The sequence below is a fragment of the Odontesthes bonariensis genome, chromosome 6 (assembly GCF_027942865.1).
Source record: "Odontesthes bonariensis isolate fOdoBon6 chromosome 6, fOdoBon6.hap1, whole genome shotgun sequence".
Classification (NCBI taxonomy): Eukaryota; Metazoa; Chordata; class Actinopteri; order Atheriniformes; family Atherinopsidae; genus Odontesthes; species Odontesthes bonariensis.
In genome coordinates, this window is record NC_134511.1 from 1,206,745 (window position 1) to 1,229,746 (window position 23,002).

General features: G+C 45.3%; 1 protein-coding gene across 2 annotated transcripts in view; it reads right to left on the bottom strand.

Moving 5' to 3' along the window:
- Positions 1–23,002, bottom strand: part of grin1b (glutamate receptor, ionotropic, N-methyl D-aspartate 1b) — a 62,202-nt gene that overhangs the window by 25,287 nt on the left and 13,913 nt on the right. The window contains exons 3-7 of one of the 2 annotated variants that reach the window (XM_075466985.1): positions 21,581–21,715; positions 19,375–19,551; positions 6,482–6,544; positions 5,521–5,618; positions 4,408–4,529 (exon numbers count right to left, since the gene is read on the bottom strand). In XM_075466985.1, coding sequence (XP_075323100.1) covers positions 4,408–4,529; positions 5,521–5,618; positions 6,482–6,544; positions 19,375–19,551; positions 21,581–21,715 — 595 coding nt within the window. The remainder of the gene's footprint in view (positions 1–4,407; positions 4,530–5,520; positions 5,619–6,481; positions 6,545–19,374; positions 19,552–21,580; positions 21,716–23,002) is intronic. The other variant, XM_075466986.1, reaches the window with a different exon arrangement.

Consider the following 23,002-nt stretch of genomic DNA (forward strand, 5'->3'; position numbering starts at 1 on the left):
TTCAAGATTGACCTAATGTCACTGGTGTCACTTGTTCTGATTGAACTGACTGGAGCACATAAACTGAGTAAAATACTTTTTATATGCCGTCTATGGGAGTGCAGGGATGCTAACACTAGTGTTGTTCCGTTAGCTGGAGCAGCAAATACAGAAACGTTTCCTCATAATGTGACAAAGAGTCTGGTGAAGAAAAACAACACAAAAATCCAGAATGTGGCAGTTCTGCTTCACAGCTTTCTTTTCAGGGAACTGTTTCAGAAACGGGGTGGACAGAATAACGGGAACACTTGGTGATGTAAAAGGACCCAAACTACCCGTGAATGTTTCTGCTGATCAGCTGTTTCCTATGGTTTCCTATGGTTTCCTATGGTTTCCTCTGCTTTTATCAGATTTAAGGCTGAATAATTAAACCTGCTGTTGGTTCAGGATGAGAGGTTTAACCAACCACTGTGGTGGTGCAGTTCAAAACAAACATTTCAGGGTTGTTAGGTCCAAACTGAGCTGTTAAACTGGGTCAGAGCTCCAGCAGTGAAACTCATCTTTTTATCATTCACACAGAGTTTCACCTGCTGGCAGCTTTGGGATATTCATGTAGACCAAGGATCCAAATAAGGAACTTTTCTTTCTGAAGAATCAACAGAGTTTGCTGTAACAACAAACCTGATTTCAACAAAAGCTGCAAAAACGTTGTGAAACACAACAAAAACCAAACTGTGTGGTTTGTTTTTAGATGGAAACAGTAAGTCTGTAGAACCGAACGTAGAACCTGATGCACTCAGTGAAAGTTGTTCTGGAAGCTTCTCCAACCAGCAGGTTACCTGCTGACAGGTGAGGGTGTCAGGGTTGGGTATAACAGCAGCAGCCACCAAAGGCAGAGATGGGGACTCGAGTCGCTGGTTTGATGACTTGTTACCTGACTTGACAAAAAATGAAAGACTTGAGACTCGACTCGGACTTGGAAGTTTAAGACTCGGCAATTGACTTGAGACACGATGACTTGAATGACTTGAGTGTTATTCAGTTCATGTTTTCAGTTTGAATATAAAATTAATAAATTAAAAAAAAATTAATAAATTAAAAAAAAAATAACAGGAGCGCAGGCTGAGAATGGCGTCATGATTGGATCCCTACCCTCACCATCAGCCATGCCCTCTCTGCATACCTTAGTGTTTATTGGAGAGAATAAACTCATATCAGATATGCATCAACATGTCAGCGGGACCGAGAGTTGTTGTCTTCGGCTTTTGTAATTATCGTTTTGACGGCAAAAGACGAACAGCTCAGTGCAAGACATGCGGCATCAACATCTCAGACAGCCAGACGACAACTTCCAACTTTGTTCGTCTTTGGAAGATCCATTCTGACCAGTCAGTGCTCGTCAAATTAGCTAATATTATCCTGTTAGCCTAGTCGGTAGTTAGCTAACGTTAGCTTGATATGATGCGGGGTGGACAGGTTGGACACATTGGCCAATGATGTTAACTGACAGTTACTTATATCTTTGTGTTTTCACTTTATTAAGATCAGATTCTGCAGGTAACATTGCAATAATAAGGTGACTTTGACTTGACTTGCCCAAGAAAAAATTACTTGGGACTTGCACATGTGTGACTTGGACGCAGCAGAGGGTAAGAAGATGTTCATAAATGATGTTGCTGATATGGGATGTCAAACAGCTTCATGTCAGAAGAGGCGAACTGTCCCTTTCAAGGAAGCTGATGGAGCAGGATGGGAACTCTGGAACAGCTTTCACTGAGTGTTGATGCTTCAGATCTACGTTTGGTTCTGTTTCCTGAACACAAAGAAGTTGGTCGGTGAAGACTCTGAAATCCTTTCTTTGTTTCTGTTAAATTAGGCTTCATACTAATTAATGACTTAAGTTTTTGTACAACTTTCTCAGAGTTTAGCTCCAACTTTCTCAGGAATATTCTAATGGAAACAGCTAGTTAGCTGATATTTTTCAGCTAATTAGCTGTTATTTTTCTGATTTGACTGATTTTATCTTGAAGAAGTAGCCACATGTTTCCATTATGACTCTTGCAGAGTCCAACCAGGTGAGCCGGTGTTACACTGAAACACTTCCCCGAAAACAAAAGCTCCAACTGACAGAGACAAAACAACAGGATCGCTCTCAGAGGGCAGTCTCGCTGCACTTTTAGAAAAACCATGGATCCACTTTTCAAACATCTGTCAGGAGGGACGCAGATGTGCAGAAAATCATTTGATTTTCTTAAGAGTGCAGCAGCCGGCCGGCCGGTGAGGATGTTTTCTGGAGGAGAAGCAGGTCAACAGAGGGAGTCTGATTATTCAGCAGCCAGAGAGCCGACGGTATAAAATCCTCACAGTACGATCTGCGCAGCGGAAAAAAACACAACTTCCAAACTCTGACGTCAAAAATCGGTCTGAACGGCTAAAGTGACTTCAGAGCTCTTTGGCTCCCCCTACAGTTGTGGGATGTAACGCCACTGTCATAAATACAAACGTCCATCTGAACCCTGCACATCTGCATATATACTTTTGTCCGTATATAATCCTCTGGCTGGCAGAGTAATCATGTGACTCGCTAAATCCCAAACCCTTTTGGCTTTGTGTTGGAGTGGGCGGGGCCTCTGTTGACCAATGAGAACGGGCAGAGCATCAAGCAGGTAGCAGAAAGCAGCAGAGGCATCTTACCAGCATTCCACTGGACACACGTCATGGTTACCGCAGCAACATTAGCTGTTGTCATGGTTACCGCAGCAACATTAGCTGTTTACCCCCACCCCGGCAGACCTGAATAATACCCCACCCCCCCACCCCCCCCCCCCCACCCCACGTATCAGCCCATGTGATGGTGAACTGTGAGAACGGGCGGGCGGACGACACACACTATAGAAAATGAAACACAAAAAGATGTTAGACACATTTAAAGCCACACAGTTTCTACGAGCCAGCGGTTAGGAACCTTTAAACACTCACCCCCCACTCCTCCGATGTTTAAACGTTCAACCGGCAGTCAGAAGAACCAGAGAAACACACCAGGACACCGAGAAGCTAACGGACACAGAGAAGCTAACGGACACAGAGAAGCTAACGGACACAGAGAAGCTAACGGACAGCGAGGAGTTAGCTTCCTTCCTCTGAGCCGCAGAGCAGAACCAGAGGAAGAGCAGCTGTGTTTCCATCCAATCACCTTAAAGCTCATAAAGTTAAAGTTCTTAAAGTTCTTAAAGTTCATAAATCTGCTGAGCTTCAGCATCGACCACCTGACCTTACGTCAGATTGAACCAAACAATGAAAAGAACTTTGTTTGAGCAGCTGGTCGAGTTGATGTTCAGGCGAAGACGTTTATGAACTTTTAGTCCAATCAGAGTCCAGATCAGCCTCCTTTCTGGAACCTTTAAAGTGTCCTGATGAGCAGTTCTGCAGCTTCCTGGAGCTCTCTCAGAGTTTCTCTTTGGACATTTTTACAGCTCAATTCCTAAGACATAAACCAAAGAGAAGCAGAAGAAATCCATCATCCCCACTCCTCTCTGTAATGTTAATCCTGTCCAAATTACTTGAAGCATCTCCAGCCATGCTAGCAGCTAAAATCCTGTGCTAACATACAAAGCACTTCGAATTGCCTTGTGTACGAATTGTGTTCTACAAATAAAATAAACTTGCCTTGCCTAACATGCTAGTAGTTGCTAACATGTTAGCAGTTAGCATAACGTACACATCATCCTTCCCCTGTAATGTTAAACCTGTTTAAATGGGCTTTAAGCATCTATAGCCATGCTAGCAGCTCAGAAATTCTGTGCTAACATGCTAGCAGTTGCTCATCTGCTAGCATATTAGCACAACTTATTGACAATGAAACGAAAGATTCTCCTCAGATTCTGGGTTTATGTTCATGTTGGAACATGTTTCAGTGAATCTCTGCAGCTGTTACCATGGAAACATCTGCAGATATTCACTTTAAAGCTGCTCAGAACTGAACTAACTCTGGTTCTGCCTCAGATTCTGGGTTTATGTTCATGTTGGATCATGTTTCAGTGAATCTCTGCAGCTGTTACCATGGAAACATCTGCAGATATTCACTTTAAAGCTGCTCAGAACTGAACTAACTCTGGTTCTGCCTCAGATTCTGGGTTTATGTTCATGTTGGAACATGTTTCAGTGAATCAGCTGCTTCCTGTTTTACTGGAAATGAGAGACTTTTTCATTGGCTTTAATTGTGATGCCGTCTTGTGTCTTAAAAATGAATCTCAGGCCTTTTTGCTGTGTTTAAACCGCTGTAAATCTGCAGGTTTCTCCATGAGCAGCCGGCTGCTTCCCTGCTTCTGTTGTCAGTTAAACCTTCAGTCTGAGTTGGATGGAAACAGAGCTGCAGACAGCCGGGGAGGAAGAGGAGGACAGAGGAAGAGGAGGAAGGGGTCCACGTACCGTCTGGAGCTTCGCTCAGAGCTTTGCCGTTCATCTCTCTTTCTCCGACCATCCAGGCGTAACCGGAGCCGGTCATGTTGAGCTGCCGGGCGGCTTTGTACACGGCTGCAGCTTCGTCCTCGCTGCAGACACACAGTGTGGGTGTTAAAGCCTGAGCCTCCACAGGAAAACACAGGTGGGTTCTCTAGTTGCACTTTAAAAGAGCAGGTGAACCCTCCTGAGACACTGAACTTATCCCCCAGAGTGAGCCCTCACTGACCAAATGCCCACATCTAAACCCAAACATGATAAAATAAACCCTCAAAACTAAAGTTTAACCCTAATCCCTGATAGGGGACGATAAGAACTGAAGTGGAATAAAAGATCTATGAAAAAAAGCGGCAAAAAAATATTAACAAATGGTGTTTTAAAGTTGTTTTAAAAGGGGAAAAAATGTCCCCTTTCAGAAATTAAGTTGTGTTTTAAATCAGGTGTGAGGGTTAAAACAGGATCAGGAAGCAGGAAACTGGATATTTTCGTGTTCATCAAACTGGGACAGAACCTGTTGGCCCAAACGCTTATTCACAGAGGTTAGAGAGGGTTTGAATCCCATTCCTACTTATCTTTACTTCTTCTATTTCTACCCCCTACCTGAACCAGGGTTTGAATCCCATTCCTACTTATCTTTACCTCTTCTATTTCTACCCCCTACCTGAACCAGGGTTTGAATCCCATTCCTACTTATCTTTACCTCTTCTATGTCTACCCCTACCCAAACCAGGGTTTGAATCCCATTCCTACTTATCTTTACCTCTTCTATTTCTACCCCCTACCCGAACCAGGGTTTGAATCCCACTCCTACTTATCTTTACCTCTTCTATGTCTACCCCCTACCCTAACCAGGGTTTGAATCCCATTCCTACTTATCTTTACCTCTTCTATGTCTACCCCCTACCCTAACCAGGGTTTGAATCCCATTCCTACTTATCTTTACCTCTTCTGTCTACCCCTTACCAGAACCAGGGTTTGCATCCCACAACATACCCCTATCTGCACATACATGTCACCAGATACCCGGTTACAACCATGTATTGCCACAGGGACCACCCTGGCTACCTTCAGTTGTCCACCCACCTGGCTGAGAGGATGATGACCCGTGCCTCCAGGTCTTTGGCCTCCAGCAGCAGCGCCGTCAGGTTGGTTTCCGGGCTGAACAGCAGCACCTTCTCTGCCTGGAGGACCACAATGCGACGGACCGGTACCAACGAGGTCAAGGAGAAACACGGCGAAACAAAAAAAAACACACAACACATCATAGGACAGGCATCATAAGCTCCAAACCACCAGAACCTGCCCCCCAGACCCCCCCCAATCCCCCCAACCTCCAACCATGCTCCCTGTCACCCACGCTACCACGAGAAGAGGGGGGCGGGGCAAAGAAAATGGAGGCAAAAAGTGCCGAAGATCTACTGAACTGAAAGAAAACTCAAAGCCTGAATACAAAGGAGGGGCAAAAAGTTTGTGCATGGTGTGGTAGCACATGCAAACTGAGGCCCTTTCAAGACTCCAACCAACCAACCAGTCAGGGACGTGCATGTTAGAGAGCGCTGATGCAACCGCAAAGAAAAGAAAAGGTTTGAGTGGAGAAAGGGAGGGAGGGGGGCGAGGCGGGGAGGAGAAAAGGGTTCATTTCCCAAAAGAAAAGAGGTTTAATGTTGCAGAGGATCCTGGGAGGGGGGCGGAGTTCCTCAGAGATCTGCAGACAGAGCCAAGCATCAGCCTGGCTGCATGCAACCCTTCACATGGAGAGAAACTCAGGGGGGGAGGCGGTGGAGGAGGGGGGAGGAAGAGGAAGGGCGTCTCTCCTGCCGGTGTGAACCCATTCTCAGTGCAGGAATCATGGAAAACCAAAAGAAAGAAAAGAAATGGTGGAGAGAAGACGTGGCTCCAGGATAAGGTCTATCTCTGGGGCTGGATTCTGAGCGGGGGGGGCGGGGGGGGGGGGGGGGGGGGGGCTGACTGGTGATTGGCTACTACTGGGCGAGCTCAGAGATTGGTTGGGCGGCGTGCATCATGTGACCATGCAAGTTTATACCTTGGGTGATCTCCTGAAGTCAAACTGCTGTTGGTCGAGGTTTTCATAGTTCCTGTTTTTATTCTGATGGGTAATGTGCACAGAGAGAATATGCAGACAGAAGATTATAGGGTCGGGTTAGGGTTAAATATGCAGACAGAAGATTATAGGGTCGGGTTAGAGTTTAAGGGACAGTTCGCCTCTTCTGACATGAAGCTGTGTAACATCCCATATCAGCAACATCATTTCTGAACATCTTCTTACCCCCTGCTGCATCCTGTGAGCAGAGTTCCAGCCTCGTTTTGGTGTTGATGAAGGTAGTCCGGCTAGTTGGCTGGGGTTTAAAAAATAAAGCGTTTTGCTTCTCAGAACAATATGCGTTCAAAAAGAGGAATACGATTACCTCACAATCTCTTGGCCCTATTTTTGCCTCCCTTGATATCAATGAGGCAAAACGCTTTATTTTTTAAACCCCAGCCAACTAGCCGGACTACCTTCATCAACACCAAAACGAGGCTGGAACTCTGCTCACAGGACGCAGCAGGGGGTAAGAAGATGTTCAGAAATGATGTTGCTGATATGGGATGTTACACAGTTTCATGTCAGAAGAGGCGAACTGTCCCTTTAAATATGCAAACAGAAGATTGTAGGGTTGGGTTAGGGTCAGACAGTCGCTGCAAAGCATCCAACGAATGATTCTTTCTGCTTCACGTCAAGAGTGGCAGGCAAACACATCCCAGACTGTCCACCTGTCCCTGCAACTGTCCCTCCAACTGTCCGTCTACCTGTCACTAATAATAATAATAATAATAATAATAATATATTTTATTTATAAAGCACTTTACATCAACTTTATGACCTCAGAGTGCTACATTTTAAAACTAGCATTTAAAAAAAACTAAACAAAACCAATAATCAAACAGAAAAATATTTTTAAGATTTTTCAGTTAAACTAAAGGCTTTTCTAAAAAGGTGAGTTTTCAGGCCTGTGACTGAGGGTGAAAGGTGGATGTTGTTGCCGGAGAAGGTGATGCTGGTGATGGTTGATGGCCGGATCTGGTGCGGAGTGCCAACAAGAATGGCTTCTGTTTTTGTTTTAGTTGCAGGATGTTTGCCGTCATCCATGATCTCCTCCAGGCAGGTGGAAGCTGTGGATAGGGCTGCAGAGGGGGGGAGGGGGAGGGGGGTTGTTTTAATGTAGAGTTGGGTGTCATCAGCGTAGAAGTGGAAAGATATTCCATGCCGGCTGATGACATGACCAAGGGGGAGCATGTACAGCGTGAAGAGGGTGGGCCGAGGACGGAACCTTGAGGGACACCACAGGTAACGGAGTGTGTGTCAGATTTTGCACCTCCCAGGGATACATATTCTGTTCTGTCCGATGGTGGAGTGGAGGCGGTGTAGAAGGATGTGGTGAGGTCCAGAAGGATGAGAAGTGATGGAGAGCCAGCGTCAGCTGTCAGCAGGTCATTGGTAACCCTGACCAGAGCGGAAACCAGACTGGAACTTCTCATACAAGCTGTTAGTGGTGAAGTTGGGCAGAAACTACCTTTTCCAACACCTTTGATAGGAAAGGTTGGAGATGGGGCAGTAGTTGAAAGATGTGTCTGGGTCCAGGCTGGGCTGTTTGAGTAGTGGCTTGATGACGGCAGTTTTTGGGGACGTGGGGACGTGGCCGGACCGGAGGGACTGATTGATGATTTTGGTGATCATGGGCCTTATTGCAGAGGAGTGACTTTTAATAAGGACTGAGGGGAAATGGGTCCAGGGCACAGGTGGAGGGCTTCATCTTCCCCAGGATGACTTCGATGCCATGCTGTGTGGTGTGAGTAGTCTCGGTTCGTCTGCTATCTGGGTGTAGGGGGGTCTGAGGTCTGAGGAGGTGGTTTAAGGTTGAGAAGAGTTGCTTGGAATTACCAGGGCTGTTGTTGATTATATGGGAGTAGAACCAGGACCGTGTGTCACTCAGAGACTTGCTGTAGGCCTTCTGGTGATACCGGTAGGCCAGCTTGAGAGCAGCAAGTCCTGGAAACGCCGTTCAAGGACACGCCCCATTCTTTTCAACAAGCGTAGCTCACTGGTATACCAGGGGGCTGCACCTGTGAAGGTGACCGTTCTATTGGGCAGTGGAGAGTTGTTGGAGGTCAGTAGTCAGGGTGACTGGGTTGATGTTTTTAAAGTTCCTGAAACTGATTTGTCTGCTGGGCTTATTGAGGGGGGGGCGGGGTGGGTAGCTCCATTGAGATGGCTTTGTGGTCAGACACGCCCAGATCGTGCACCGAGAGATCGCTGATGGAGGTGGAGGTGGTGATCAACAAATCAAGGGTGTGGCCTCTGGAGGCAGTGACTGCACCTATCCCTGAAGTCAGTAACAGACTCTATGAACCTGCAGCTGGATCAGTAACGGTGCTCAATGACTTTCTGTTGGTGAAATCTATAAATCTGTAAAGAAGTGAGACCCTCGGTCCTGTTTGGATCCTGCAGCTCAGTCAGACTCTACAGCAGAAACACCATCAGAGCTTAAACGGCTCACAGGAAACTGGACTCTGACTCACAGGAAGCTGCAGTTTTCTGCCTGTTACGGCTTGTACACAACCCGAGGTTAGGTTCCAGGACTTGGGTTCAGGTGAGAGTGCAGTTAGGATGACATCTTAGCACTTTGAATTTCCTTGTGTACGAATTGTGCTCTATAAATAAAATTGCCTTGCCTTGCCATGATACTGATGTATGACATCATTGAGCCACATTGTGGGACGCTTTAAGCAGACTTTGAGCTCCTGTTTTATAGACGTGTGAGCAGAGAGAAGTGTAAATATATCCTTTCCTTAAAGTCAGAAGTGTAAATATATCCTTTCCTTAAAGTCAGAAGTGTAAATATATCCTTTCCTTAAAGCCAGAAGTGTAAATATATCCTTTCCTTAAACACATGTCAGAGTGTGCTTTAGTCCATCAGAGAGCTGCTGCAGCTATTCTTAGTTTAAGGTGTGGATCTGCACCTGAAAGGCGTCTGAGATGAGAACAGAGCTGCTTTATTTTCAGAGCAGAACAAAGGAGATCTGCTTACCACTCTGAAACCTGTCAGAATAATTAGTTACTCAGGATAAATGTACTCACATCATCAGCTCAGAGAGACGATGAAGTAAAGCAAACAGCAGGAAGCAGAGCCGCTCAGAACAGTCGGATCTGATCCCGCTGCGACTCGCCATCAGCCTGCTGTGATGCTGATGCACGGCGGCGGCGGCGCGGCGGCCCGCAGCTCCTCCACTCAATCCGCTCCAAATGTTAATCTCATTAAACATACATCCATCCCTGAACTGCACACTAACTCCCAGAAGCTCAGCCCGAGCCTGAAGCTGTGAAACAGGCTGAGACTCAGAGGGGAAACCAACGAGTTTCATGTCCAAAACTAACTGTTCTGTACATGTTTACACCCTCTCAGAGGAGCTTTCTGTCCTTTCTTTAAGGAGTCTTCAGGAATAGTTCTCCAGGCTTCTTGAAGGACATCCCAAAGCTCTTCTTTGGATGTGGGCTGCGTTTTGTTCCGTTCTCTGCCAACATGATCCCACACTGCTTCAGTAATGTTGAGCTCCGGGCTCTGGGGAGGATTCATCCCTCCATCAGACCTGCTGCCACTGATTTTCAGCCCACTTCTTGTGTCCTTTGGCACAGCTCAGCCTTTTCTCCCTGTTTCCCTTCCTTAAGAACGGCTTCCTGACAGCCACCCTTCCATGGAGCCCATTTCTGATGAGGCTTGGGCCAACAGCAGATGGATCAGCTGAAGGTCCAGATGCATCTCTCAGCTCCTGTGTCAGGTCTTTGCTGGATGTTTTCCTCTTTCTTAAGGACATCACTTTCAGATCCTGTTCATCTGCTGTAGATAGTTCTTTAGGCCTGTAAAAATAATTTATTTGTTGCTAATTTTTGGCTTTTTTTCCACTAATCTGTACATTTTGCTGTTTTTCACAGATGCAGCTAAAGAAATGGGAACAAACGATGCGTCTCTGAGCCAATCCAAACACGATAACTTAAAGTTCCTCAGGGCTCCATTCTGGGCCCTCGTCCTTTTCCCTTCACTAATCTGTAAATGTATTTTATTATCATTTTTAATTTAACCTTTTTTTCTTGTAAAAATAATCTATTTGTTGCTAATTTTTGGCTTTTTTTCTCACTAATCTGTAAATTTATTTTATTATCATTTTAAATAATGAGTTAATAGAAGCAGCCCTGTGAACAGCCTTATTTCTGCGTGTGCAGCAGCTTGCTGGGATATTTATGACCTTTCATCAGATAGATGCAACAACAGCTCTGCTCAGCTACTTTAACTAATCTGCTGTAATATTCATGTCTCTCCTCTTTAAAAGTCTCAAATATTCATGAAACAGACACAAAGTCACAGTTGAACTTCTCTACAGTCTCACCAGGTTTATCAGAAACTTTCCTCTGTGGTTCACAGGTAAAACAGAACAGAACCTTCTCTGAGCCGCCACAGGTAGCCATGGCAACAAGCTGAGGTATATATCCCTGCAGGTTTCATGTCTGTTATCCTGGGTTAACCTGGGTAAACCTGGGTTAACCTGGGTTAATCTGAGTTAACTTTGGTTATCCTTGTTTGGTTAGCCTGGGTAAACCTGGGTTAACCTGGGTTAATCTGAGTTAACTTGGGTTATCCTGGTTTGGTTAGCCTGGGTAAACCTGGGTTAACCTGGGTTAATCTGAGTTAACTTGGGTTATCCTGGTTTGGTTAGCCTGGGTAAACCTGGGTTAACCTGGGTTAATCTGAGTTAACTTGGGTTATCCTGGTTTGGTTAGCCTGGGTAAACCTGGGTTAACCTGGGTTAATCTGAGTTAACTTGGGTTATCCTGGTTTGGTTAGCCTGGGTAAACCTGGGTTAACCTGGGTTAATCTGAGTTAACTTGGGTTATCCTGGGTTGGTTAGCCTGGGTTAACCTGGGTTAACCTGGGTTGGTTAGCCTGGGTTATCCTGTGTTAACCTTGGTTAACTAACCTGGGTTATCCTGGGTTAGTCTGGGTTAACTAACCTGGGTATACCTGGGTTGGTTAACCTGGGTTATCCTGGGTTTACCTGGGTTGGTTAGCCTGGGTTAACCTGGGTTAACCTGGGTTGGTTATCCTGGGTTATCCTGGGTTAACCTTGGTTAACTAACCTGGGTTATATTGGGTTAGCCTGGGTTAACTAACCTGGGTAAACCTGGGTTGGTTAGCCTGGATTAACCTGGGTTAACCTGAGTTTGCCTGGGTTAGTCTGGGTTGGTTAACCTGGGTTAACTTAGGTTGGTTAACCTGGGTTAACCTGGGTTATCCTGGGTTAGCCTGGGTCAGCCTGGGCTCGGAAGCCGAGGCAGAAACAGCTGAGATGTGTTTGCACGACTCTGATCGTTGTTGAGCTGATGAGACACCAGAGGACAGGTGGAGGTGAAGAGAGAAAGGATGAGAGAGGACAGGTGGAGGTGAAGAGAGAAAGGATGAAGAAAGAAAGGATGAGAGAGGACAGGTGGAGGTGAAGAAAGAAAGGATGAGAGAGGACAGGTGGAGGTGAAGAGAGAAAGGATGAGAGAGGACAGGTGGAGGTGAAGAGAGAAAGGATGAGAGAGGACAGGTGGAGGTGAAGAGAGAAAGGATGAGAGAGGACAGGTGGAGGTGAAGAAAGAAAGGATGAGAAAGGACAGGTGGAGGTGAAGAGAGAAAGGATGAGAGAGGACAGGTGGAGGTGAAGAGAGAAAGGATGAGAGAGGACAGGTGGAGGTGAAGAGAGAAAGGATGAGAGAGGACAGGTGGAGGTGAAGAAAGAAAGGATGAGAGAGGACAGGTGGAGGTGAAGAAAGAAAGGATGAGAGAGGACAGGTGGAGGTGAAGAGAGAAAGGATGAGAGAGGACAGGTGGAGGTGAAGAGAGAAAGGATGAGAGAGGACAGGTGGAGGTGAAGAAAGAAAGGATGAGAGAGGACAGGTGGAGGTGAAGAGAGAAAGGATGAGAGAGGACAGGTGGAGGTGAAGAGAGAAAGGATGAGAGAGGACAGGTGGAGGTGAAGAGAGAAAGGATGAGAGAGGACAGGTGGAGGTGAAGAAAGAAAGGATGAGAGAGGACAGGTGGAGGTGAAGAGAGAAAGGATGAGAGAGGACAGGTGGAGGTGAAGAGAGAAAGGATGAGAGAGGACAGGTGGAGGTGAAGAAAGAAAGGATGAGAGAGGACAGGTGGAGGTGAAGAGAGAAAGGATGAGAGAGGACAGGTGGAGGTGAAGAGAGAAAGGATGAGAGAGGACAGGTGGAGGTGAAGAAAGAAAGGATGAGAGAGGACAGGTGGAGGTGAAGAGAGAAAGGATGAGAGAGGACAGGTGGAGGTGAAGAAAGAAAGGATGAGAGAGGACAGGTGGAGGTGAAGAGAGAAAGGATGAGAGAGGACAGGTGGAGGTGAAGAGAGAAAGGACGAGAGAGGACAGGTGGAGGTGAAGAGAGAAAGGACGAGAGAGGACAGGTGGAGGTGAAGAGAAAGGACGAGAGAGGACAGGTGGAGGTGAAGAGAGAAAGGACGAGAGAGGACAGGTGGAGGTGAAGAAAGAAAGGATGAGAGAGGACAGGTGGAGGTGAAGAGAGAAAGGACGAGAGAGGACAGGTGGAGGTGAAGAAAGAAAGGATGAGAGAGGACAGGTGGAGGTGAAGAAAGAAAGGATGAGAGAGGACAGGTGGAGGTGAAGAGAGAAAGGATGAGAGAGGACAGGTGGAGGTGAAGAGAGAAAGGATGAGAGAGGACAGGTGGAGGTGAAGAAAGAAAGGACGAGAGAGGACAGGTGGAGGTGAAGAGAGAAAGGATGAGAGAGGACAGGTGGAGGTGAAGAGAGAAAGGACGAGAGAGGACAGGTGGAGGTGAAGAGAGAAAGGATGAGAGAGGACAGGTGGAGGTGAAGAAAGAAAGGATGAGAGAGGACAGGTGGAGGTGAAGAGAGAAAGGATGAGAGAGGACAGGTGGAGGTCAAGAGAGAAAGGATGAGAGAGGACAGGTGGAGGTGAAGAAAGAAAGGATGAGAGAGGACAGGTGGAGGTGAAGAGAGAAAGGATGAGAGAGGACAGGTGGAGGTGAAGAAAGAAAGGATGAGAGAGGACAGGTGGAGGTGAAGAGAGAAAGGATGAGAGAGGACAGGTGGAGGTGAAGAAAGAAAGGATGAGAGAGGACAGGTGGAGGTGAAGAAAGAAAGGATGAGAGAGGACAGGTGGAGGTGAAGAAAGAAAGGATGAGAGAGGACAGGTGGAGGTGAAGAGAGAAAGGATGAGAGAGGACAGGTGGAGGTGAAGAGAGAAAGGATGAGAGAGGACAGGTGGAGGTGAAGAAAGAAAGGATGAGAGAGGACAGGTGGAGGTGAAGAGAGAAAGGATGAGAGAGGACAGGTGGAGGTGAAGAGAGAAAGGATGAGAGAGCACAGGTGGAGGTGAAGAAAGAAAGGATGAGAGAGGACAGGTGGAGGTGAAGAAAGAAAGGATGAGAGAGGACAGGTGGAGGTGAAGAGAGAAAGGATGAGAGAGCACAGGTGGAGGTGAAGAAAGAAAGGATGAGAGAGCACAGGTGGAGGTGAAGAAAGAAAGGATGAGAGAGGACAGGTGGAGGTGAAGAAAGAAAGGATGAGAGAGGACAGGTGGAGGTGAAGAAAGAAAGGACGAGAGAGGACAGGTGGAGGTGAAGAGAGAAAGGATGAGAGAGGACAGGTGGAGGTGAAGAAAGAAAGGATGAGAGAGGACAGGTGGAGGTGAAGAGAGAAAGGATGAGAGAGGACAGGTGGAGGTGAAGAAAGAAAGGATGAGAGAGGACAGGTGGAGGTGAAGAGAGAAAGGATGAGAGAGGACAGGTGGAGGTGAAGAGAGAAAGGATGAGAGAGCACAGGTGGAGGTGAAGAAAGAAAGGATGAGAGAGCACAGGTGGAGGTGAAGAAAGAAAGGATGAGAGAGGACAGGTGGAGGTGAAGAAAGAAAGGATGAGAGAGGACAGGTGGAGGTGAAGAGAGAAAGGATGAGAGAGGACAGGTGGAGGTGAAGAAAGAAAGGATGAGAGAGGACAGGTGGAGGTGAAGAGAGAAAGGATGAGAGAGCACAGGTGGAGGTGAAGAGAGAAAGGACGAGAGAGGACAGGTGGAGGTGAAGAGAGAAAGGATGAGAGAGGACAGGTGGAGGTGAAGAGAGAAAGGATGAGAGAGCACAGGTGGAGGTGAAGAGAGAAAGGATGAGAGAGGAAGGTTTGTTTATGGTCTGTGAAAACAAACAACTGAACCCTCTGGGTGGAGATAAACAAAACAATAAACAAAAACAAAAGAAGTCATGAATGAGTGAATGAATGAATGAATGAATGAATGAATGAATGAATTTATTTGACTATTATTTTGTAAAACATGGTACAGCAACTGAACCATACATTAAAAGAAATGAATAGTCAGGGATAACACAAAAAAGCCCTAAGGCTTATTTCCATTGTGGTCCCTGGATGGTAGGAAAACAAGGGCAAGTATGGCAGCATTCTTACATACATATTCATACCAACATTCATTCAAAACACATAGAAAAGAAATACATTGAAATGGTTCTGAACACACCTGACACATAACATTGGCACTCAGTCTAGTATTGTTGTTGAAACCATTTTTTCAAGTTTCGCTTGAAACTGTCTAAACTACTTATTGCTTTGAGTGGGCCAGGTAACCTATTCCACAGTACAGAACCAACATAAGAAAAACACTCTTTTCCCATGTTTGTCTTAAAGTGATACTCCGGAGTAGATTCACCCTGGGGTCATTTGAACCGTGATATCCAGCCAAGTAGCCCACCCGCAGTTTTTCCGATCTTGGCTGAACATCAGCTGAGTTACTGAGTTATCCCGAATAGCTTCGTACAAGGGTTAATGGATCCTGGTCCGTATCTCCAAAATTACCACACTAAAATCACATGCCATGACACCAAACTTCTACAGTTGTACAAATATGGTCTGTACTCACCAAACGATGCATTTGGAAGTTTGTACATAGTCCAGGAGTTTATTATTATCAACACAAGCCTGATAGCTTCTCTGCTGCTAAAGCTGCGTCGACGTCACTTCCTTGATCTGGGAGCTTCAAAGTAAGATGAGGGTTGAGCTACTACTGTAGACAACAAAGCAAGGCTGCTCAGTTTCTCCATTATTAAAATAAATTCACAACTCTACAACATAAAAATTCATAAAAATTCATGTAGAATATAGCATATACTTTGTTGTCTACAGTAGTAGATCAACCCTCATCTTACTTTGAAGCTCCCAGAAGTGACGTCGACGCAGCTTTAGCAGCAGAGAAGCTATCAGGCTTGTGATGATAATAATAAACTCCTGGACTATGTACAAACTTCCAAATGCATCGTTTGGTGAGTACAGACCATATTTGTACTACTGTAGAAGTTTGGTGTCATGGCATGTGATTTTAGTGTGGTAATTTTGGAGATACTGCCAGGGTCCGTTAGCGCTTGTACTAAGCTATTCGGGATAACTCAGTAACTCAGCTGATGTTCAGCCAAGATCGAAAAAACTTCGGGTGGGCTACTTGGCTGGATGTCACGGTTCAAATGACCCCAGGGTGAATCTACTCCGGAGTATCGCTTTAACTAAGGGAGGGACAAAATCTGTTGTGCTCCCCCTAGTGGAGTAGTGATGAACTTCATTTACTTTACTAAAATAGTTTTTAAAATACTTTGGAACCTTCCCATACACAATCCTGTGAACCATGCACAACTGAATCAAAGCCACTTTATCCTCCACCTTCAGCCATCCCACCTTATCAAAATGGGAGGACTCAAGGTGGGTTCTCATGGGGAGATCCAAAACCAGTCTAATTAGTTTATTTTGTGACGTCTGTAGCCTGTGTTTCAAATTCACTGTCAAACTATTATACCATGAGCCACACGCATAGTCGTAGTATGGCTGAATTAAGGCTCCTGCCAAAATAGCCAAAGTTTTTGTATCTAAAAATTTAGAAATTCTAAAAAAACGCACTCTATGGTTAATTTTGGTGATTGCCTTCTGTGCCTGACTTATGCCACTTAGATTACTGTCTAAAACACAGCCAAGGTAACTGACTGATTCCTTGGCTGCAATTTCAGAATCCCCCATTAAAACCTTAAAGGTTGAGGCTTTCTTTAATCTAATCTTTGAACCAAAAAGAATGGATTCTGTTTTTCCTATATGCAATGATAATCTATTGTCAGACATCCATCTGCTGACATTAAGAAGTTCAGCACTAAGTGATTGCTCAATGATATTTTTATCCTTATGGGAAACTACCAGTGCAGAATCATCTGCATATAAAAACAAACTTGATGAACAGACAGCTTTTAAATCATTAATATATAAAAGAAAAAGAAGAGGTCCTAAAACACTCCCTTGAGGGACTCCACAGCCAATGCCAGCTGGGTGAGACATAACACCGCCAATATCTACCACCTGCATCCTATTCCCCAGGTATGAACCCACCCATTTCACAGCCAAGTCCTTAAACCCCATAGCCTTTCATTTATACAATAAAACACTGTGATTCACAGTATCGAATGCCTTCTGTAAATCTAACATTACCATGCCACATAATTTCCCATTGCCAACCTCCTTTTTAATGAAGTCTGATAAATAAAGTAGGCAAGAATCAGTAGAATGGGATTTTCTAAACCCTGACTGAAATTCATAAAGTATGTTTTGTGATAAAAGGAAATGGTTGATTTGTTCATATATGATTTTGTCTATAACCTTTGACAGACTACCGAGGATAGAAACAGGTCTGTAATTGCCTGGGTCCTGCTTACTACCCTTTTTATATCGCGGAATTACTCTGGCTCCTTTAAGGTCATTTGGGAATCGTCCTTGACTCATAGAGCTGTTTACAATATGAGTAATGGATGGGATAATGACTTCTGCAGAGTCCCTTAAAAACCTGGATGGGATAGCATCTAAACCAGTAGCTTTATTACAATCAAGCTTTTGAAGCTTCTCAAGGACCAGTGCTTCAGACACTTTAGTAAAAGTGAAACTCCCAGGCTGTACCCTTAACTGAGAGTAATAGTGTTGCACATGACTTTCCCCATATAGACCAGTCTGGACAGGTAGCTTCCCCACTAGATCATGGGCCACAGATGAAAACTAATCATTAAAGCCAGCAGCTACTATTCTCTTATCTGAAGTAACAGTATTACCAAGATCTAAGGTGATGTTGGAACTTTTTGTTTTCATCCGTTTGCTATAGCCAAGCTGCTTTAGGGATTTCCATAACTTTCATTAGTAGTCATTTCTATATTCCTTGATTTTTTCTTTAAAGTAAACCTTTTTAGTATTAGTCACTAATCTGTTAACTTCATTTGCCTTTTTAAACTCAGCCCAACTTTGTTCATCCCCCTTTGTTCTAAAATGATTAAACTTCTTATTTCTATCCCGAATTGCCTCGAGAATGTCATCATTTACCCAAGGCTCTGACCTCTGTTTTATTCTAATTTCTTTGAATGGGGCCACTTTATCAACTATTTCTAAAAACATTTGTTTAAAAGTACACTGTCAAGATGTGGAATTCACATCTTCACAATTCAGTACAAAAGACCAGTCCATCTGTTTCAACCTTGCATTGAATGTTTCCTTGTTGTTGAGAAGCTGCAGTGAAACCTCAAAGCCAGGAGGATGATGGAAGGGTGATGGATGGATGAAAGAACACGGCAGCTGATGCACAGAAAGCCACAAAAACACACATTTTCATCCTGTGCGTATCTACTGTGTGTGTGAGTGTGCACGTTGACAGTGAGTGTGCACATTGACAGTGAGTGTGCACGTTGACCGTGCGTGTGCATGTTGACAGTGAGCGTGCACGTTGACAGTGAGTGTGCACGTTCACAGTGAGTGTGCACGTTAACAGTGAGTGTGCACGTTGACAGTGCGTGTGCACGGCAGTGCATGTGCACGTTGACAGTGTGTGTGCACGTTGGCAGTGTGTGTGCACGTTGGCAGTGAGTGTGCATGTTGACAGTGCATGTGCACGTTGACAGTGAGCGTGCACGTTGGCAGTGAGCGTGCACGTTAACAGTGAGCGTGCACTTTAACAGTGCGTGTGTACGTTGACAGTGAGCGTGCACGTTGACAGTGAGTGTGCACGTTGGCAGTGCGGGTGCACGTTCACAGTGAGCGTGCACGTTAACAGTGAGTGTGCACGTTGGCAGTGCATGTGCACGTTGGCAGTGAGCGTGCACGTTGGCAGTGAGTGTGCACGTTGACCGTGCGTGTGCACGTTCATAGTGAGTGTGCACGTTGACAGCGAGTGTGCACGTTGACAGTGAGTGTGCACGTCAGTGAGTGTGCTCGTTGGCAGTGAGCGTGCACGTTGGCAGTGAGTGTGCACGTTAACAGTGAGTGTTTCATGTTGACAGTGCGTGTGCACGTTGGCAGTGAGTGTGCACGTTGACAGTGCGTGTGCACGTTGGCAGTGAGCGTCCACGTTAGCAGTGACCGCGCACGTTAACAGTGACCGTGCACGTTAACAGTGAGTGTTTCATGTTGACAGTGCGTGTGCACGTTGGCAGTGAGTGTGCACGTTGACAGTGCGTGTGCACGTTGGCAGTGCGTGTACGTTGGCAGTGAGCGTGCACGTTGACAGTGCGTGTGCACGTTGGCAGTGAGTGTGCACGTTGGAAGTGAGCGTACACGTTGACAGTGCATGTGCACGTTGGCAGTGAGTGTGCACGTTGACAGTGCGTGTGCACGTTGGCAGTGAGCGTGCACGTTGACAGTGCGTGTGCACGTTGGCAGTGAGTGTGCACGTTGACAGTGTGTGTGCACGTTGACAGTGAGCGTGCACGTTAACAGTGAGCGTGCACGTTGACAGTGAGCGTGCACGTTAACAGTGAGTGTGCACGTGGCCCACCTTGGTCTCGCGCTCCTCCAGCAGCGTCTCCAGCCTCTTCTGGGCGGCTCGGCCTTCGTGGTCGTCGCTGACGATCAGGATGATGTGGTTCCACCTGAACTCCCTCATCAGGTCGAACCACACCTGAGCCTGGTGGGAGTACGGAGGCACCGTCCTCAGGAACGACAGGTGGATGCTCTGAGGAGGAGGAGGGCCACACAACATCACTCCTGAGACTTCATCTGTCAGCCTCAGGTAGAACATGTCTCATGGATTCCATTTTTTACCAAATAATCTGTATTTATCAAACACATTAGCATTAGCATGTTGCTGCTTCTCACAAACACTTCCATTAACAAAACATTCCTTTAAAAACATGTGGAACTGTCATTTTATATTGATCTTATTCATCTATCCATCTGTTTGTACAGGTATATATATTTTGTTTTACTGATATTACTATATTTACTCTTTCACACATTTATTTATTTTTTTATTTTCCTTTGCTTTCTATCTAAATATATCTATCTGCTGGGGCTAGGTGCCAGAGGGATGGGGGTGGGGGTGGATATCTGTTTTGTGACACATTGAATCTATATCTGCAAATCTAAAAAAATATATATATATATTAACACTGTAATCATTATTGTATGGAACTCTATTGTTTATTATGTAAAACTCAATAAACAGATTGTTAAAAAAAAACTTTAAAAAAACTTGTGGAACCAGTTCGTGTTTCTCCGCAAAACAAAAGCCAAAAGAGAGCAAAGAAAGGAAATGTGAGTTCACTCTGTTCAGTTCATCTGAGGAGACACAATGTCATAAATAAAATTCAACCGTACAATCAGAAAAACTGCATGAGAGAAAGAGTCTATGACACTTGATGGTCACCAGCAGTTCCCCACAATGACAGTGAGGTTCTTCCCAAATAACAAACCCTGGATCACCAGTGACCTGACAAAGCTGATTACCATGAATAAGAAGGCCCTCAGGGAGGGATATCAGGGTATGACCGACTGATACAGACCTCAACAGCTCCTCAAACCAGGTTACCTCACGAGCTGATGCTCAGGTTGGAGTCCCAGAGCATCCACTGGCTGATTAATTAGTGGAACGTCAGCTGTATCGAGTGGTGAAGGAAGCCCAGCGTATCACTGGGCTGGAGCTCCCTAACCTTAAAATCCTACATATCCGCAGACAGACTATGAATGGGGGGTAATTCATGAAAATCACACACCCTGGAATAGGGACGGCAATCAAAAACCGGTTCCTGTTGAGAACCGGTTCCCAGTGTTTCAATTCCTTGGAATCGTTTGGTGATTTTGCAAACGATTCCCTTTTATCGATTCCAGTGGGCGTGAATGACGTCACCACGCAGCGTTGCGTGGCGAGTCCAGCGCAGCCAGCAGCCAACAGTAAACATGGCGCCCAAGCGGTACAAACGCTCAAAAGTTTGGTTACACATCCCTAAATAAGATGACAACAGTGCAACTTGCAAAGTGAATATTTCACCAAAGGGAGGAAATACTACCAACATGCAATAACTATGAATGAATGTCGCGTTTTCGATCCGCTCCGGACTAACGTTGGTGAATCTGAACCCAGCAACGTTAGCAACGTTAGCATGTCCTCGGCTAACACTGCAGTTAACTAACTAACAAACACTGCCTATCATGTTAGCTCCATTTGCCTGATTGTAAAAGCTGCTGTTAGTAACGGTTAAGGTTAAATGAATGCCTTCTCAGGCATTACATTTAGATGAAATCATGAGAGACAGAGCCTGACTGGCTCAGAGCCAGAGGCTGGTGGTACTACCCCCAGTTCACCTCTACCTCCAGCTTCTCCTTTCACCAGAGCAGGAAGAGTTCAATTACCCAGGCCAGGATAGACCAATGTGGACCTCAACGTTGTTGGGTTTGTGAGCTCATGACTCGTGTTACTTCTAAACTAAACAAAGTTGATGCTAATCGACCGGTTTGTTGTCCTTTTTCTCCAAATGAGAACCGATAAGGGAACCGACAAAGAACCGAATCGTTAAACAGAATTGAAAATGGAATTGGAATCGTAAAAATCTTATCAATTCCCATCCCTATCCTGGAAACTCCAACGGGCTGAGGAGCAGCTTTCATCCCACCATCTAAATCAATGCTCTAATGGCACTAGTTGTTTAGCCCGATATTTATCTCCGGTCGTAGCTCTGAAGTGTGAGCAGGTGGATTCAGCTGACCTTGTCGGAGTAGATGGACATGCGGGTCGTCAGGCCGACGACGGGGATGCGGTAGAACCCGGCCGTGTAGGAGACGGGCGTCGGGGTCAGGTGGTCGTTGGACTGCGGAGGATGGCTGACCAGGATCGCATACACCTGCAAAAGAAGAAGCAGCTGTTTAAACCAGATGGAAACCAATAAGCCACAACATCAAATACCATCTCCTTACAATGACACGCTCTGATGGGAATACAGGGAATACCACCCACTCAGCGTCGGATTAAAAACAACACAAAAAGCCCCAAGATGTTGACCTCACCTTATCTTACAAGACAGGTGAGTTCGTATGAGATTTCTCATAATCACAAGAGAATCCTGAGGCCCAGCATTCTCAGTTTGTGGCTGAAATCAAGGTGTCACAACAGCATCCCATTTGTGATGCTTGCCCTGTTTTCCATGGTTTCTTTTCAAGACTTAAAGGCTGTGTTCGAAACCGCATACTTCTCCTACTACTCTTACTAACTTTAACTTTTTTTAAGTTCCCGGATGCATACTAGATTCTCTGAAATGTTGGGTATGCATCATTAGGTTACTACTCATACTCAAACTACCCAAGATGCAACGTAACGTGACGTCGCCGATCGTCATTTCCTGTCAAAACGGCAGTTTAAAGCTAGCTACAACACGTTTTCAACACGTTGGGGATCTAAACGACTACTTTCTCTCCTGAAAATGTTTCAAATGTTGCTAAAGTTTACAGAGTTTAGAGCTTAAGAGAAATCAGCTTCAGGCCGGCTGATTTCGGCTCGGGCAGGAGCGAAATGCATTGTGGGTAAATGCTCTGCATACTGTCTGATCGATGAGTATGCAGTATGCAGTATGTAGTACGCAGTATGTAGTATTAGTATGTAGTACGCAGTATGTAGTATTAGTATGTAGTATGTAGTATGTAGTATGCAGTATGCAGTATGTAGTATGCAGTATGTAGTATGTAGTATGCAGTATGCAGTATGCAGTATGTAGTATGCAGTATGTAGTATGTAGTATGCAGTATGCAGTATGTAGTATGCAGTATGCAGTATGTAGTATGTAGTATGCAGTATGCAGTATGTAGTATGCAGTATGCAGTATGTAGTATGCAGTATGCAGTATGTAGCATGTAGTATGCAGTATGCAGTATGTAGTATGCAGTATGCAGTATGTAGTATGCAGTATGTAGTATGTAGTATGTAGTATGTAGTACGCAGTATGTAGTATTAGTATGTAGTACGCAGTATGTAGTATTAGTATGTAGTACGCAGTATGTAGTATTAGTATGTAGTATGTAGTATGTAGTATGCAGTATGCAGTATGTAGTATGCAGTATGTAGTATGTAGTATGCAGTATGCAGTATGCAGTATGTAGTATGCAGTATGTAGTATGTAGTATGCAGTATGCAGTAT